Source organism: Gigantopelta aegis, chromosome 12 (assembly GCF_016097555.1).
Source record: "Gigantopelta aegis isolate Gae_Host chromosome 12, Gae_host_genome, whole genome shotgun sequence".
Lineage (NCBI taxonomy): Eukaryota > Metazoa > Mollusca > Gastropoda > Neomphalida > Peltospiridae > Gigantopelta > Gigantopelta aegis.
The window spans coordinates 14,220,850-14,239,285 of NC_054710.1; the positions used below are offsets into that span (position 1 = coordinate 14,220,850).

At 37.0% G+C, this 18,436-nt stretch overlaps 2 protein-coding genes across 2 annotated transcripts in view; one reads left to right on the forward strand and one right to left on the reverse strand.

The window, feature by feature from the left end:
* LOC121385840 (deleted in malignant brain tumors 1 protein-like) overlaps positions 1 to 8,544 on the forward strand; it is an 80,761-nt gene extending 72,217 nt beyond the window's left edge. The window contains exon 14 of the mRNA XM_041516629.1: positions 8,521 to 8,544. Within this exon, the coding sequence (XP_041372563.1) occupies positions 8,521 to 8,544 (24 nt within the window). The remainder of the gene's footprint in view (positions 1 to 8,520) is intronic.
* Positions 8,435 to 9,374, reverse strand: LOC121385762 (gastrula zinc finger protein XlCGF71.1-like). Its single transcript, XM_041516533.1, has one exon. It carries the CDS (start codon positions 9,357 to 9,359, stop codon positions 8,592 to 8,594), a length of 768 nt encoding a protein of 255 aa, XP_041372467.1. The 5' UTR covers positions 9,360 to 9,374; the 3' UTR covers positions 8,435 to 8,591.
* Between the last annotated feature and the right edge of the window lie 9,062 nt (positions 9,375 to 18,436).

The following is an 18,436-nucleotide window of genomic DNA, read 5'->3' on the forward strand; positions in this document are numbered from 1 at the left end:
GGGCACAATATTTCACGCGAACCGCCGTTCTGTTCGCGTGTCGGTTACGCAAAATTAAATTTACGCGAACCGCAAATTGGTTACGCCATGACCTGTAGACGTTCAGAAATTAAAACTTGCAAACTTCTCGATTACAGGACGTTTATTCACGCAGACATACTACTAGTATTCCGACAAATGTTTTAGGCTGAATTTTAGATACTTGATGCGCAGCAAACCAGTAAACAACGTTATATTGCAACAGTTGGAATTTGCAACCAGTCTGAAGTAAATGTTCAGTATAGAGTGGAGCCAAAAGTTTTAAAGAAATGTGCTCAGACCGGTGGGGACAGCTAAACTATCTGCTGCTATTTTATCTCTAAAGGAATATATGTAGACATAATATTGGATTGGCTATAATTTTGCATATGTTAAAAACAGTTTTAACGTAAACAGGAATCCAAAAGTGTCACAAAAATTGAAAAATACTAACATCGCATAATGAGCTTTAAAAAAACCAAACATTTGGAACGTCACTGTAGTATAGAAGTACCATCGATGAAGTGAAAGTAGCGTAACCACTGCAAAACGAAAAACAAGGAATCCCTCCAAATTACGCCCATTACACATATGTGAAATGCAAAAAAAATTCCGAGAATAGGTCGAGGCTGCCTATAATTGTTCTATAAAATATCCTTTTAAAATTGACTCGAAACAAAATATAAAAAAAAATGCCTCAGAAAAGGCTCAGAATGCATCTACAGGCGTCCTGGAAACATATATACCACAATACAAACAGATGAGCAGCTAAATATTAAAAACAGTTAAAATTACACATGAGTCAAGATGCCCCCTGAATACAGGTGGCCGCTGAGTACAGGTTGCCACATATAGTCTTTAAAACATGTGTTGTTTCTGGTTTACCGTCTGCACTGCTAATAAACGGATGTGTGTTTGACATGTCGTCTCCTTCAGAAATAATGAAAATGGAATGTATTAAATTAACCGTTTGTTTTCTTTTTTCATTTAAGTACTTAATTCTTACTTCATGCGGTGTATTTTCATAGTAAGTGAATCTACAACTGTCAAGCCTAGCCTGCCCAGAGGCAATTGGATGCAATCCAGAGTCATACTTTCTTAACTGATACATAGTAGAGATGTCGGGACTGAATGTGTACTAGTATTCATGAAGGTGTGAAGACTGGTTACTTGCTGCACCTTATCGCTGTTGTTAAAATAAAACAATTGGTCACATTTCGGCTGACAACACTGACTAGTCAAATCATTACCCAACAAAACTCCTATGTTTTCAACAGGCAAGTCCTTTACAACACCCATAATGACTGGTTCTGTCACAAACTTCGAACACAAGAAAACGTTATGTAACCGGACAACCATTTCTTCTCCAGTAACCGAGGTTAAAGCCAAACTACGTCCTGTATCTGAATTCTTAATACCAGCTAAACACTCCGACGTGATCAGCGACTGACTACAGCCTGTATCTCGATAGACTGATATTGCCTTAGGACACAACTCTTGTTTCACATCACAAACCATACCAGTGGACACATACGGGTTTACTTTTTCTGCCATGGGACTAACCTCTAACTCTCTCGCTAACGGAGCTGACCTCACTAAACCGACCACTTGTGCATTATCGCGTTTCCTTTTAAAACTGTCCCCGATAAGATGGTTATCCTTTTTACAGTAACTGCAATGTGGACGAAAAGTTCGTGCATTGGCTGATAATGCAGGTCTATCCTTACTTTGCCCACCAGGTGTATTCCTTGTCTGACTAGCTGACCAACTAGATGACTCTCCCCGATAGTTACTTTCCCGGGAAAAACCTGGCTGAAATTTCTTCTTATCACCCTGTTGTATAGAGCTACCCTGTACTGCCTGAGCCTTGTGTATTAACACGTAGTCATCTGCCACTATGCCTGCCTCCTCTATCTTTTTGACATCACGATCCTCTAAATGAATACGTAAGCTAACTGGTAATCCATTTTAACTCGGTATATGACTCTACCTGATGAGACACCACCCATTTATCAAACATCCCTGCCTTCTTAGCCACAAACTCACTATAAGACTGACCCTGCGTTTTTCTCAACTCGCTATACCGTAAACGATAATCCTCAGGTCGTAAAACGATAATCCTCAGGTCGTAATTCATACGCCTTCAACACTGCCGCCTTAACTAGGTCGTACTGACTTGCTCGCTCATCACTCATTGAATTATAAGCTACACTAGCCTTCCCCTTCAACTTAGACACGGCTAACAATGTCAACTTAGACTGCGGCTAATTTAGCTGGTTAGCGGCCCGTTCAAAAAGTTGGAAGAACATAGCTACCTCCTGGTCATCAAATACCGGCACTGATCTATAAGCCTCCGACATGTTAAAACCATTTCCTGCCTCTCGTCTAACTTCTTCAGTATTCAACTATAACTCATGTTCCACTTTTTCTAACTGGAATTCTCTATCCCTCTCTTCTCTCTCTCTCTCTCTCTCTCTCTCTCTCTCTCTCTCTTTCTCTCTCTCTCTCTATCCCTCTCTTCTCTTTATCTATCTCTATGTCTATCTTCTCTATCTCTCTCTTCTTTCTCTCCCTCTATCCCTATCTTCTTTTTCTCTATCACTATCTTCTCTTTCTCTCTCCCTCTCTCTATCCCTCTTCTCTTTCTCTATCCCTCTCTCTATCTAATGCACGTTCTTCTCTTTCGTACTCAAGCTTTTTAAAAGCTAACTGTTGTTCCATACTCAAGTCATTTATCTCTATCTTTGGAACAATCTCACTTTCTTCCATAACAGGACTATCACCAAAAACTTTGTTGATAATAATTGTCCTTACATCTCCTGTTTTAGCTGATGTTAAATCAATTTCTCGCTCACCCGCGATTTCAACTAACTCGGCCTTACGTGCTCGCTTAATCTCCACTACACTAAGCGTAGGCCTATCCAGCAAATTCTTATCCATGTTTAGATATGACGCACTTATTATTAATTAATTTTCTAGTGAACAACGTTGGTACTTCTAGTATTTTGTAAAAATAATTTATAAAGCCCCCATTTACAAACAATACTTTTTTAAATATGCATGTCCCGTTTCAGATCCCGGACGAGCGCCCCAATTTTCTACTCCTGTCACGGGGATCCTATAATACCCGTAACTGAATGAAACACGGTTATCAAAATATCTCTCCAAACTGTATATCTATTAGATCTCTCTGTCACGGGCGGTTAAACCCTAGTATGACTCGTCTCTAGGTATGATCAGAGATACGATCTTATATAAAGTATATATTATTATAGCACGTTTAGTTCACTAGAAAACCCAACAAAAACACAATACACTTTGGAATCTGTATTAACCTACGCTGACAAATGTACTGCCGCAGTAGTTAATTAATAACAACAATAATAACAACCCAGAACTGATCACTTAATTAGTTAATCTCTAGGTGTCTAGTTTACACAATATGCTAATCACTTCACCGTGACACAACACCCACACGTGTGATAATTGAGAAACGCTAACACACACACGTGTGATAATGGAGAAACGCTTCCAGGGGAACTTAATTAATAAAGGAATTACCCCTCTATTCCTAACTGGTTAATTTTTAATTAACCCTTAACTACTCCTTCAGTAACCTTGTAACGCAGAATTAATACTGGTACCTATCACAATAAAGACAATAACCTACAGTTTACCTAGGTCCTCTAGGATGACTGGCTAAGCTTTATATATATATATATATATATATATATATATATATATATATATATATATATATATATATATATCAGAACGGTGAGCCTACAGAATACTGCATCAGATGGCCGGCAGCACCGTCTAAATAATATTGGTATAATACAGTATTAAAATATTTAAAGTCACATCAATCACATCAAGGTTATACACAGAGCAGAAAATATATATTTACCAAAGTCCCGTCAGAACTAATATAGATCGTTCAGTCGACGAACAGCGATCCCCTGGAGCCTTCCTATCGTTTCTCCTCGATATCTCTAAATCCTAGCTATTTATTCAAAACTCTCAGAGACAGCGGTATTTTTTTTTCTCAGATCGTCAGACTTAATGTCGCCAGTTCGCTAGAGATTCCATGGTCGTAACTACTGGCCACATGGCCTCCGCACCTGGCTGGGTGTGTATTAGACGACCATCGCGCAGAGGTATCACGTAACAAGTTGCCCACCTGGGCTAAGTGCATTTGGCACTGCACACAGCCTGCTAAACAATTAATATCGCCACAAGAGAAAAGAAATGAAGAGCATGTACCGTCACAAACACATTTGCTAATTGTTCTGCCAAAGCCCACAAATCCAGGGGTCTCGGTACATGTCATAAGACTAATTTCCATACGCCCGCCATCCATTGGCAGAGATAGTAATATCTGCCACCCGCTTCTTTAGGCCTCCATCCAAAATCACAAGCCATGCCATCGTCTTGAACTACCAGAGTAAACAGGTTCATCGTCGTTTACAAGACATTTTCGAAGTACTTGTACCCTGCAAATCTTAGGTACCATCCCTTCCTATAAGTGGAACCAGCTCTACCGATTCCCTCCATCCCTTTCCTGAATACTGGAGAGACCACTGAGATAAAATAATAAAACAAATCAAGAACATGCTGTATGGTTTTATTGGCAAAATAAACCACAATAATATAAAAATGGTGGCCTTAAAATGATTAACATTAACAATTTTGTGATAGCTTCAAAGTCTACTTGGATAAGGCGACTATATACATCAAACTCTAACTGGGTACATCTGTTTTAAGCAGTTACAGAAATAACAAATGGACATTTTATAATACACGGAGATCACTTGATCCAACTTCAAAAGACAAAAATTAAGAATAACTTTAGGGAAGATGTATTACAAAGTTGGCAAACTATTGAAGAAGTATATAGAGCCAATATTTGAAACTATAGTAATGTAAGAAAAGATAATGAACCAATTGTATATAAAATGATATAAAAAAGGTGTAATATTTATACAAGGTTTATTGGATGAATATAGACAATTTATGAAGTATGAAATTTTTAAAGAAAAATGTACTGTTAATTTGATTTTTTTAGAATACGGTATATAAATAAAAGTAGTGACACTGTTCATTTACAACATTACCAGTATGCATAACTACATTTTTACTCCATTAAACACCATTTTTCCATTCAAATTTAAAAAAAAAAAATTGGAAACAAAAGAGGTTGTCGAGATATGTATAATCCTCTAAACTCTTCAAGTAAAGTCCCTACCTAACAAATGAAATATGGAAAACTGGGTTATACCCTTTCCTGTCATGAATGGGGTCAATATTACAGAGCCTACCTTTTACAATATTTAAAGATTCCTCTTTACTATAGTTGTAGTATAGGATTCTACAAAGAATAATAACCAACATTTTCTTATATAAAATTAAATACATAGACTGACTCAAATGTTTGCAATGTTTGTCATACCCAACCAGAAAAATTTAGAACATTTGTTTTATCAATGCCAAAAGGTATTGGAAGTTTGGAAACATACAGAACAATGGATTGTCAACAATGGAGCAAATACTACATTAGATAAAAATACAATATTGTTTGAAATGACAAACAAAAAATAGAAAGACATTTATAACCTTGCTGATTGTTAATATTAAGTACTACATATATAGGATGGAAAAACCCCCACAAAAAACCAACAACATGGATTTCAGAAAATTGTTTGTAAGAAATGAGATATTGAAAAGTATATATTTTATAAAAATACAATGTTACAGAATTTCATTAAGAATGGGGTCCTTGGCAAATAATGGGTTTTTTTCCTCATTCGTCATAATATATATATATATATATATATATATATATATATATATATATCCGTGTGTATATGTTTTTCTATTATTATTAAATTTTATATTTTGAGTCCCTCACATAGAAACGCACAGCCCATGTAGAGGGGTATACATGAGTTGCTCAATACACTATCATAAATACAAGCACAGAGAAAGCTAAATCAAATCCCCTTAATAAATAAGGTACACACACACACACACATCTTGGCAAATAATTTTACATACTTTCCTTTTTTAGTAGATTATAATGGCAAAATATGTTAGGGTTTTTTAAGGTAAAATATTCTAGTCTGGAAACCTTTTCTTTTCTCTTACTGTTAACTTTGTTTTAAATACTAGTATATATTTAATTTCCTTATATAATATATATATATATATATATATATATATATATATATATATATATATATATATATATCTTACTCTCACTCTCACTCTCACTCACACAATGCTACAGTTCTCTATTTTCTATTTGTTCCATTTAAAAGATTATAACTGCATTGTAAGGCAGTGATCCAGGACTCCCCAACCCTGATATTCCCATTGATCTGGGGATAATAAAGTAACAAAAAAAAAAGCCAACAACTAATAACTTAAAGTATATATATATATATATATATATATATATATATATATATATATATATATATATATATATATATATATATATATATATACTGAACAAAAAAAGAAACTTCCGATTTGTACATATAGTATTTGTTGTGTTAAAGAATTCATTGTGTAATGAAATTATATAGGTAGTATTAGCCTTGAGCTGTATTATCAGGATTCATGAATTTTATCGATTATTTTTGCACTGTTAATCGTCGACAACGTGAAATTCAATTTGCACGTGCATGCATGGTTCGACATGCCCCATGTAGTATTCGGTCAATTTGTTTTACTTGTCTTACTGACATTGTTGTCAAGTGAACGAAAACGCTTCAAAATTTGTAAAACAATTAACGTTTTTTACATTGTAGCATTTTTAGTATGCCAAGAATACCCAATAATTTACGCGAACGGGCGATTGGCATGCTTGATGCTGGTATGTCGACAGAAGACATTGCAAGGGATGTTGGAGTTCTAGTCGAGTGATACGAAATCTTCGTGTAAGATTTCGAACGACAGGAAGCACCAACGACTTGCCACGTCGTGGACGTCCGCGTGTTACAACGCGTGGTCAAGACCGCTATATCATGAACACGCATTTGCGCAATCGATCCCAAACTGCCACTGCTACTGCTGCTAACACACCTGGGCTTCATAATAACCGAATCAGTGGGCAAACTGATCGTAATCGTCTGCGGGAGAACGGTTTACATGCACGACGTCCTTACGTCGGATGCGTTTTAATGCAACGTCATCGTCTAAATCGTCTTAATTGGGCACGTGTACACCCGCGTTGGATACGGCGACGCTGGAATACTGTTCTTTTTTCGGATGAATCCAGATTTTCTTTACAACTGGTGATGGCAGGGTGCGCGTCTACCGTTGGAGAAATGAACGCTATGCTGACTGCTGTGTTCTTGAACGAGATCGTTTCGGGGGTGGGGGTGGGGGTTGTGTCAGGGTCTGGGCAGCCATTGCCCATGGTTATCGTTCACCACTAGTCGTCATTGATGGCAATTTAAATGCTCAACGTTACCGCGATGACATTCTCGCTCATCACGTCATTCCTCTGTTCCATAACAACGCCAACATCTCGATTTTTCAGCATGATAATGCCACCTCTCATACAGCTAGAAACACTGTAAAATTTCTTAGGACAAATAACATTGATTTCATTGATGACTGGCCCGCTAAAAGTCCTGATCTCAACCCCATCGAGCATGTCTGGGATAGTCTGGACAGACGTTTGAGGCGTCGTCCCAACCCACCCGCTAACGTCAACGAACTTCGTCAAGCACTCATTCAGGAATGGAACAATATTCCACAGGCAGAAATCAACACTTTAGTCAATTCTACGCGCCTGCGATGCACTGCAGTGGTCAATTCAAGAGGTGGTCATACCCGTTATTAAGTGGGCGTTTTATTTTTTTTAACCCCTACCACACTTGGTCAATATTTCTCCCAGTTTCTGTTAACCTATGGCCATAATTTTTTCACCAAACGATGCATCATGGAACACTCTTTAAACGCATATATAACAATTATTCCCCCGGTTTGTTTTCATCAAGTTATGTTCAAGCAAAGTTAGCGGAAGTTTCTTATTTTGTTCAGTATATATTACAAATGTTTGCGATATTAGTTTTCTTGGTTGATACAAACTGATGAGTGCATAATGTTGGTTATCAGGTTATTAATTACCTAATAAAACAAGTTACTAGTCAAAAGTGATAGTAATATTGTTAAATCAGAACACTAAAGAAATGCAAAATTATAATATAATGAAGCGTTTTCAAAAATCTATAATACCTTAAAACTGATACATGAAAATACGCACTCCTACGCTCTAACATTATTTATCATCAGCTACTGGAGGTCAATCATTTGTTAATTCTGACATATAGTTAATATATAGTTTAATAATATCTATTTATGTGTGTGTGTGTGTGTGTGTGTGTGTGTGTGTGTGTGTGTGTGTGTGTGTGTGTGTGTGTGTCAACTAAGAACATGAACGAATAAATAATTAAAAGCTGGATTACTTGTCTACTTCTTTTTCTTCAGTCACAAGATACTCATCAGAGATGAATACATTTTTTTGTCTAGAGTCATGCCACTCAGTCTGCATCGTCAGTTCAGTTCCCCCCAGTATGAATCAACATATGTTGTCTTAAGCTGGAACTCTGAGTAAAACATTTTGCGCACACTTCACATTTGAAAGGTTTCTCACCAGTATGAACCAACATATGCCGCTTTAAGTTGGAACACTGTAGAAAACATTTCGAACAGACATCACATTTAAAAGGTTTTTCCCCAGTATGAATCTGCACATGTTCGTTCAAGAGGGAATTTTTTCTAAAACATTTTGTGCACACTTCACATTTGAAAGGTTTCTCACCAGTATGAATCGACATGTGCTGCTTTAAGCTGAAACTCAGTGAAAAACATTTTGTGCACACTTCACATTTGAAAGGTTTCTCACCAGTATGAACCAACATATGTTGTTTTAAGTGGGAACAGTGTAGAAAACATTTGGAACAGACTTCACATTTGAAAGGTGTCTTGCCTGTATGAATCAACATATGTAGGTTTAAGTGGGAACAATACTTAAAACATTTGTTGCACACTTCACATTTGAAAGCATTTTCTCCAGTGTGGATCTGCATGTGTCTTTTAATGTTACCCTTGGTTGAGAACTCTTTTAAGCACATTCCACACCTGAAAGGTCTTTCACTAGAATGAACACGCATGTGTATTTCTAGAAGAATCTTGGCTTTACAAATCTTTGAGCAGAATTCACATGGGAAACACCCTTTATCCCTGAGCGTCATGTTGGTTTCCAGATGCAGGTCTTCAGCTGATGACTTTGCCAGACTAGAGTCTACTCTGTGCTCAGTAAACATCTGACGTGCCTCCAAAGTTGCAGTAGTAGTATCTATACAGCTACCACTGAAATAGAAAATCACCAGTGAATCGATAAAACAGAAACTAAGAAAGATACACACTTTGGTGGTACATCGTTTGACGACATGCACATTCAGTATGACAGGTACACATTGGCGTTGGTGAAAGTTTTTACATCACACAGCGTTGGTGGCACATCGCAGGCCCGTAGGATCGAAATTCCATGTAGACGGAACTCATCAAATGTGAACGCCGAAGGCGCGGAGCCGTACACGGGGTTGGTGTGTCCTTAGATTTTATATATATATATTCGGATCCGGTAGCCTTATTCGGATCCGGTAGCATGTGGCCTTCAATTTTAGGATTACCGTTCGTTTTCTGCAGATAGCAATACATGTTGCAACAACAAATTTCCAAGCGCATTTGATAAACAGTTTGTATTTATTTCATGTATATCAGTACTCTCGTTTCAGAAATGAAACTCAAAATCATGCAAAAATAACGTTTATTGAAGATGCTAACATACACTGCGACTAATTGGGGTTTTTTAAAATATTTTATTGTACCAGGCAAAATTGCTTGATGTAGGATAAAAGAATATTGATTTACAGACAGTAACTTTATAACAATTACAGTGAGCTGTCTTTATCCACTTTTGTTTTGAGCTGTCAACGGTCGTTAAGGTATACATTCGCGAAAAAAACACGTTGCAATATTAATACGGTTTACAGTATATATATATATATATATATATATATATATATATATATATATATATATATATACAGTGTACCCTCGATTTATTGCCCCCCGATTTAACGCCAACCTCGTATACCGCCAACTTTCTTTAAAGTACCGTTTTGATTCATGTTTATTTCCCTAGATATAACGCCACCCTCGGTATCCGCCATCCGCCAATGACGTTTTTGAACCGAACTCCATTTAGCCATTATAATTCCCTCGATTTTGCCGCCAATGGTCTGGTCACAAAGTTGATTATAGTGGCATAATTACTAGCGATCTGCTGAATGGGGAAATCTTAACTCCGTTGTACACTGGCAGTACACACTGAATCCGTTTATTGTGTAGCAATTAACGGATGTAAGTGCTAGAATTGTTTAGGCAGGCGCGGTGTTTGTGTCCAATCAACACTCGGTATAGAAAGAACAGCCGCTATAGTAATCACGTGCCAGAGGCGTGTATTAGATTCATTATTTCAATCGCGGATTGTTCTGTCGGGTCTTTGAAATGCTGGCAACAACGACTCAAGTTTAATTAGTAAACAAACTTTAGGTAAGTTTTATTATGCTCAAGCATATTTCGACCATGGCCTCATGTTAAGTTGCTATTTAGCGTTGGCATAAATGCGACGACACCGGTAACGCATTTTATTACAGCAGAATGGATTTAAAGCGAAAATGTATTGTATTAGACGCGGTTAAAAAAGATAAATTGTTCAGTACTCGAAGATAAATTCAACTAAAAGTCAAGAAGATATAGCCAATCACTTTTCAGCGTTGTGACGGCATTAGTTTTGTGAAACATGCTTCGGTAATCGTCAGTGCCACCACCATCAAAAATTGCTGGATTCACACAGGGGTCGTTCCTCGGGACCCTCATTTCCGACTTGCACCAAGCACAAGCCAATGAAACGACAGCGTTGCGAGATCTGGTTAGTGACGTCACGGGCCAGCTTTCAATCGACGAACAGCTGAGAATGGATTTTGATGAGTTTGTCAACATTGACAACGAAGCAGAGACATTTGCTAATATCAGCGACGAGCAGATTCTTGAAAGTGTTAAACAGATTCACGACGAAACGACTGATGACCAGGAAGAAGAGTCCGACGCTGAACCGGAGCCCATATATGTCATATTCTTGACATTCAGCAATTTAAAAAAAAAAGAAGAAGTTTGGTAGTAAACCCAAGGCACCCTCACTATACCGCCAACTCGATATAACGCCAAAATTATTTTGGAACATTGGTTGGCGTTAAATCGAGGTTATATATACATGCATATATATATATATATATATACATATACATATACATATACACATTCTGGCAGAAACACTGATATAGAACCCCCTGCCAAACAATGAAATATCTTAAAATGTCGCTGAAATAAAAGTGTTATCAGTATCAACTGCGCGCAAACCTGTCATCATCACGTCATGTGACCTTCACTGAATTAAATTGTGTATATACTCTTCAAAGAAAGAAAGCATAGTTTGAATCTTTAACGATATTTACATGCATTTGTGACAGACCAAAAAAAAAGAACAAATAGCTGCAGTTAATCTATGCTTCCACTCTAATCTGTAAACTCACTAACATTGTTACGTGATATGTTATCAGTTTAGACAGTGTTGACTTTCTGAAGACCTTTATGTATCTATTATCTTCTAATAAAATGCATTTTTGATCTATGCCTTTCTCTTTTTAAATCGTATATAATAGGCCTACATTATTATTTAATCATATCACTATTAGGGACCGTACCGGAAGGCTAGTGGCGCCCCAACTCGCCGCTAGTCGGTCGATTAGTTTTTTGGTCTAAAAATAGGCTTGTCTTTTAGGTCCTTTTACGATGTGTTCCCGGAATTAAACGAAGAATTCTTCAATTATAGAAGGTAGGGACATGATTAAATTGTTTGTGCTCGATTCCAAAAACCGGTTTCAGATTTGTTTTCACATCGTATTCCAGGTCAAAACCGAAAGTTGAAGAATATCACGCCATTTTCTGCAGGAAAATATTTTATTTTGTAAACTTCCACGATTTAAGAACAACATCAAAGCACAACAACTTAATACATCACTGAAGCCATATATGACACTAGTTTACTGTTGTAAACTTTTATATAACTTATAGACCCCATAAAAACATTGCTAGGTGTACTGAGATTTTTCTTGGAATCCAAGATGGCGGACATCGTGTTGACATTGTGTTTGAAACACTTTCCCTGCCGATTTATTCTACAGGTACTGTTAATAACACTGTAAAAAATTAATAATTTTATGCATATGTTGATGGGGAATCTTCAAGCGTTGTTTGAATATTTAGAAGTGTATAAAAATTATGATAATGGCCAAATCAATGTGTATGACTTTTTTTATCACATTTTTCCACTAATACTCAATGACACTGAGAAACTTGTTATTGATGAACTGCAAGCCATAAATAGATACTCTATATCTAGATTTAACAGCATGATGCAAGACATACATATCCGTAATTAAGATTTGCTCTTGGGCACAAACTCTGGTACATAAGTGATGATTATGACAGAAGAGTGGGCATTGAATTATTGCATTTTATTTTACACACCCCTCCAACACCCAGCACTTTTTCAACAAAGACTAAAATCAATATATAACTGCATATTACTCTCAGTTATACATTATCTACTCACCATTTATGTCAAACTCTCATATCCCCATGTTTATCCCATAATTTATTGGTTAGGGGCTATGAACTCAAAGCCTAATACAAATAACTGTAATTATCGACGTTTTTTGGTCAATTTAAAACCAATTTGGATAAAATAACACAATTAATGAAGAAATGAAGAAATAATGATGCTTTTAATGGTTACTGATGTATTCTAACCCAAAATAAGGCACCATGTTAAATAATTTGCACTGTGCCAATTGTTTTAGGTCTTGTGTAACTTTTTGCCAAACGGAGTTACTGCCCTTGATTACAAAAAGCTTAATTGGGGGGGGGGGGGGACAAAGTAATATTTTTGTAAAAAATGTTTTTACATGATCATTATTTGGGATGTGTTCCATCACTACAGCTATAAATATATCTGATTGTTACAAAATTCTGAAAGTGTCTACGGTCCCTATCACTATAACTGATTCAGTGACATGGATTTTTATATGTAAAATTTGATTTGTTTTTTCTTTAATTTTAGCGGAATTCTCAATCCTGCACATTCAGTATGACAGGTGCACACTGGCGTTGGTGACAGTTTTTACGTCATGCAGCGTTCGTGACAGTTTTTACGTCATGCAGCGTTGATGGCACAGTTTTCAAATCATGCATAATATCAGTCGGACGGTGCCGGCGTCACTCACGACTAGTAATCATGAGCATTAAAGAAAATAAGTGTGTGTCTGTGTGTGTGTGTTTGTGTATGTAAGAGAGAGAGAGAGAGAGAGAGAGAGAGAGAGAGAGAGAGAGAGAGAGAGATTGATTTCCAATAGTAGCAACGGATCTTTTCATATACCAGTCGCGGTGCAATGGCTAGACCTAGACATACCCCAATAAGCCCACCGACGGCGATCGATCCTAAACCGCCTGCGTATCAAGCGAGCGCTTTACCACTGGGCTACGTCCTGCCCTATGCATTTTGCGGTATTTGAAACACCAGGATGACCGGAAATGGATAATCTAAAGAATACAATATGAGTAATGTTTGATTTTTAGTGATCATAAACGGCTCTAATTGTGGAAAATATCCCTTAGCGTTTATAAACTAGTGTCTGTCCCTTTAATTAATTTTAAAAAAAAACCAAACTGAATTAATGCACAAAGACGCCCTTTTGCTACCGTCGTGTTGTACTGGCTTGAACGACAAATATGACACTGTGCCGCCGACGGGGATCGATCCTAGACCGACCGCGCATCAAGTTAGCGCTTTTCCACTGGGCTCAAACAAACCAAAAACCAACACTGAATTAACGCACAAAGACGCCATTTTGCCATCATTTGATCAAATTGTTTTTGTTTCCTTTCTTAGAGCCTATCAAGAAAATATACATGCCACGGCTGTGGAATGGTGCACATTAAAAAAAGATTCTTTGCTATTAATGGGAAAAAGTAAATGGTTTCCTTTCTAAGACTATGTCAGAATTACCAAATATTTGATATCCAATAGCCGTTGATTAATAAATGAATGTGTTCTAGTGGTGTCGTTAATTAAACGAAACAGACTTTTACACAATGTGTATGTTGAAAAGTCACCTATAATTGTTACAGAGCCTTGTACACAACATTAGTCTACGCGTTGCCGATACGGCACTCATAATAAATGGCCTCAGCTGATTTGAAATATTTGTTATTGCACCTAAAGACGAGAAGGTGAACTACTTCACTTCGATATTTCATGTGGAATTTTGAATCCCTGACGTTTAGCTCCCAAGGCAGTTCGCTTGGTACCCGGAATTTATTACACCTGGATATGATATTAAACGATCTTATAACGGGTGTGGGGGGGGGGGGGGGGGGGGGGGGGGGGGGGGGGGGGTGGGGTGGGTGGGGGGTGGGGGGGGGGGGGGGGTGGGTGGTAGTGGGGGGGTTGTCAGACACATGTTGGCATTTAATATTAAAGCATAGGCATGGTCAGACATATGCAGGCGTGGGGAACGTAAGTGAACATTTGTGGAGGGGACCGACTTGTTCCGATGTTTTACGGGAAAACTGAAAAACAGATGTTATTAAATTAATGCATTTCCTTGCATTCTAGGAGTGAAATTCATAATTACAAATTGTAATAAATGCTGTTGTTTTTTTTGGGGGGGGTTAATGCATTTTTATTTTCACGATGTAACATTTGTATACAAGTGTATACCTTGAATATATAAACACCACAGTCCGATACCAAATTATTAGATGAAATGAAATAATTATTTATAATGAACAACTGTATGATCCAATCAAATATCTTGAATGACAAACAGTCGAATGCAGCTGAACTCTGGTTTGGTAGCACAGGGCAGGACGTAACCCAGTGGTAAAGTGTTCGCCTCATACGCGGGTGTTATAGGATCGATCCCAGTTGGTGGGCCCCATTTCGCTATTTCTCGTTCCAGCCAATGTACCACGACTGGTATATAAAATGTCGTGATACGTGTTGTCCTGTCTGTGGGATGGTGTATATCAAAGACCCCTTGCTACTTATGGAAATATGTAGCTGGTTTCCTCTTGAAGATTATATGTAAAAACTACCAAATGCTTGACACCCAATAGCCGATGATTAATAAATAAATGTGATCTAGTGGTGTCGTTAACCAAAACAAACTAAACTAGTCTTTTATCAGCCATGTTTAACTCGGGACGATAGAACTGCCGGCGTTGCTATCTATTCATCTAAGATTTTTAAATGTTCGAAATTCCATTCAACTCAGTCCGAATCAGTGTTTCATTTCGGTTATCAGTATACAAGCGTAGCCCGAAAGTAAATATCAGTTTGTGTATAAAATGACAAAACCACTAATGCGTATATATCATCATAATTTTTTCAACATACCCACCTGATACTGAATCGTTGTTTTGTGTTTATAATCGCACAATATAACATGTTATACTAATAAACTAAATTCACCAAGAGAAAACTAACCGAGTAAACACAAAGCAAGCGGAAGTAGACACACTAATCTGACCCGATGTTCGGACCATACTCAATGCGGACCGCTAATATCATTGCGGGGGGGGGGGGGGGGGCCTGGACGACAACTATCACCCTGGGGTTCAAAATTTAGTTTCGTGTGTGTCAGAAACTTCAGGTAAAGTTTATATTGTTTAACGACACCACTAGAGAAGAACGATTTATTAATCATCGGCTGTTGGATGTGAAACATTTGATAATATTTACGTATAATCTTAGACAGGAATCCCGCTACATTTTTTTTTTCCATTAATAGTAAGGGATATTTTATATGCTACATCCCATAAGAGAGAATAGTAGATAGCAGTCGACGTATCGATTGTTTGAGAACATTTTAAATGTAACAGAATTGATGTAAAATTGTTTGAGATTGGCGGTTGTGTTTATGAGTACATAAAAAAAGAAGATATCACATAGTTATAACCGGTACATTGGTGATCTGCTGGGTCTACCCCAGACGACACGACAACAGGCGCACGATGCTTGTATCACACATTCTTCTTATATTCATAACATTCTAACTGTGTAATCGAAAGTGGATCGAAAGTTGATCGCCTGTCTCGTACGCTTATCCATTTCAGTTTAAAATATATATTACTTTACACGTGCAGACAAAGATTGCTGAAACAGTTACTTAAGTATTCTAATGAAAAATAAATTACACAAACAGTGTGTGCACTTTACGGTCGCCGGATCGCCCATGGCCAGTCAAAATAGCGTCGGGCAAGTCAAAACCGTGTCACGTGTCGCCCGCCTGGCGATCGAAAATTTCCGCATATTGTATTATGTATCAAAATGCAAATAACTGAAAGTTATTTTTTATTTATTGTTTTCAACTGGTTTCCTATTAAGCATCTGCGCAAACAAACCCATATAGGACGTAATAGCGACCACTTCCCCAATCTATAGAACAGTCTAAAACCATTCGGAATGCCTCAGCCGGTCTTCATTACTAGTATATACTAGAAATCGAAAACCCTCGGCCACGTAAATGTATTCCTACGTAAAATCAGAAGACCTCGGCCACGTCCGTCTTTACTTTCCATTTAGTTACAATAGGAACAACTCGTTACATTCCGCTACGCTATGTTTCGCAGAAAATTTTTGTTTACGAGCCTGAGGTTTTCCGAAGTTACATTATGTTGGAATATTGTCTTTTCTTTCGAAATATACCGAGACTACTATAACAAACACCCAATCGTCACTGCGAACAACAACTATTATTGCATGTACACTTGCGAGTGTTGTGGGAACTTCAAATGAACTGAACTTTTCACAGGTCGCTCACGAAGTTCTTGTGAGTGACCTGTCAACAATCGAGTTGTTTGTTCAATCTGTTTGCACGTGCCTACAACCACTAAACACGTTTTGCCCTCTAAGTCTGTGTAGATTTCTAAACAGTCAGGTTTTGTAATTAGTTCCCAATTTGATATTGGCTCACATTAACGAATGATACTAGCTCGCATCATTGTATGATATTGACACAATATTCTACTACGTTATTATAGTGATTTACTTTGTATGGTTTAGAAATATTGTTGTTATCGTTATTATCCGTTTCATAATTAAATAGTGATTATGCCTTTAACTTGTGTTGTGCCCCTGCGTGTGCTGTAACCTCACCGTGGTACAGGGGTGTAACATTCTCTTTGAGAATGGCCAATACAGCACAAATTGAAATTTATAGTAAAATTCGGTGTCCGTAAAATTCTGTGATATTTGTATTTGCCTTTTTGCACAGTTCTTTACACTGTTTTTGTTTAAACCTTGAATTTTAATATTGATGTTGATCATCACTTTATTTATTTGCATTTACCATAGTTTGACACCCAATAGCCGATGTATTTTTCGTGCTGGGTTGTCGTTAAACATTCATTCATTCATTCATTCATTAACTTGTGTTGTGTGTTTATTTCTCCAATGGGCCCGATTATTGTTTGTATAAATTGCTGTCATCATAGTATTATTTTAATTCCTCGTCATACGGCCATAAAATCCCGTGACAACATAATTATTATAATTTAATTACAACATTTTGTAATAAACTAAAAATAAATTGTGTTGTTATTATTCTTTGTTTGATAAGATAACATGTTTTTAAAGTTCGGTAAAACAAGCTCAAGTGCATACCCCGAATTTACATATAAATAGCTCAAAGGCTAGAAACATAATTCTGGAAAGTTTTGAAAAATACGATTTTGAAGACCTTTTCCGAGAACGTCATAATACTTGGAAAAATATACCTGTTCTAAAAAGAATCCTGACTAGTTTTATATAGTGTCTGATAATATAATGTCATGTGTAGAAACGGTAAGGATAGAAAGCAGTTGCAGGTCGGACCATTCATGTGTTATCCTATATCTAAATCTAGGTACTTTTGAAAAAAAGTAAGGGTCTTTGGACGTTCAACAACTCATTATTTAAAAATATAAATTATGGCAAAAATAATTAAAGAAATTATTAGTAATATTAAAAGTCAGTATGGAATACCAATATATAATTTAGAAAATATCAATCTAATTTTAAATAAAACTTCTGGAAAAAATCAAGAAAACTGATTTTCACATAAAGGGCTATAACTCCGTCAAACGTGTACTTTGCAATGAAAGTCTGCAACGGTGCATTATAAACTTATAGACAAAATGGCAGCTCAATATCTCAAGACATTCTGGAAAAAGT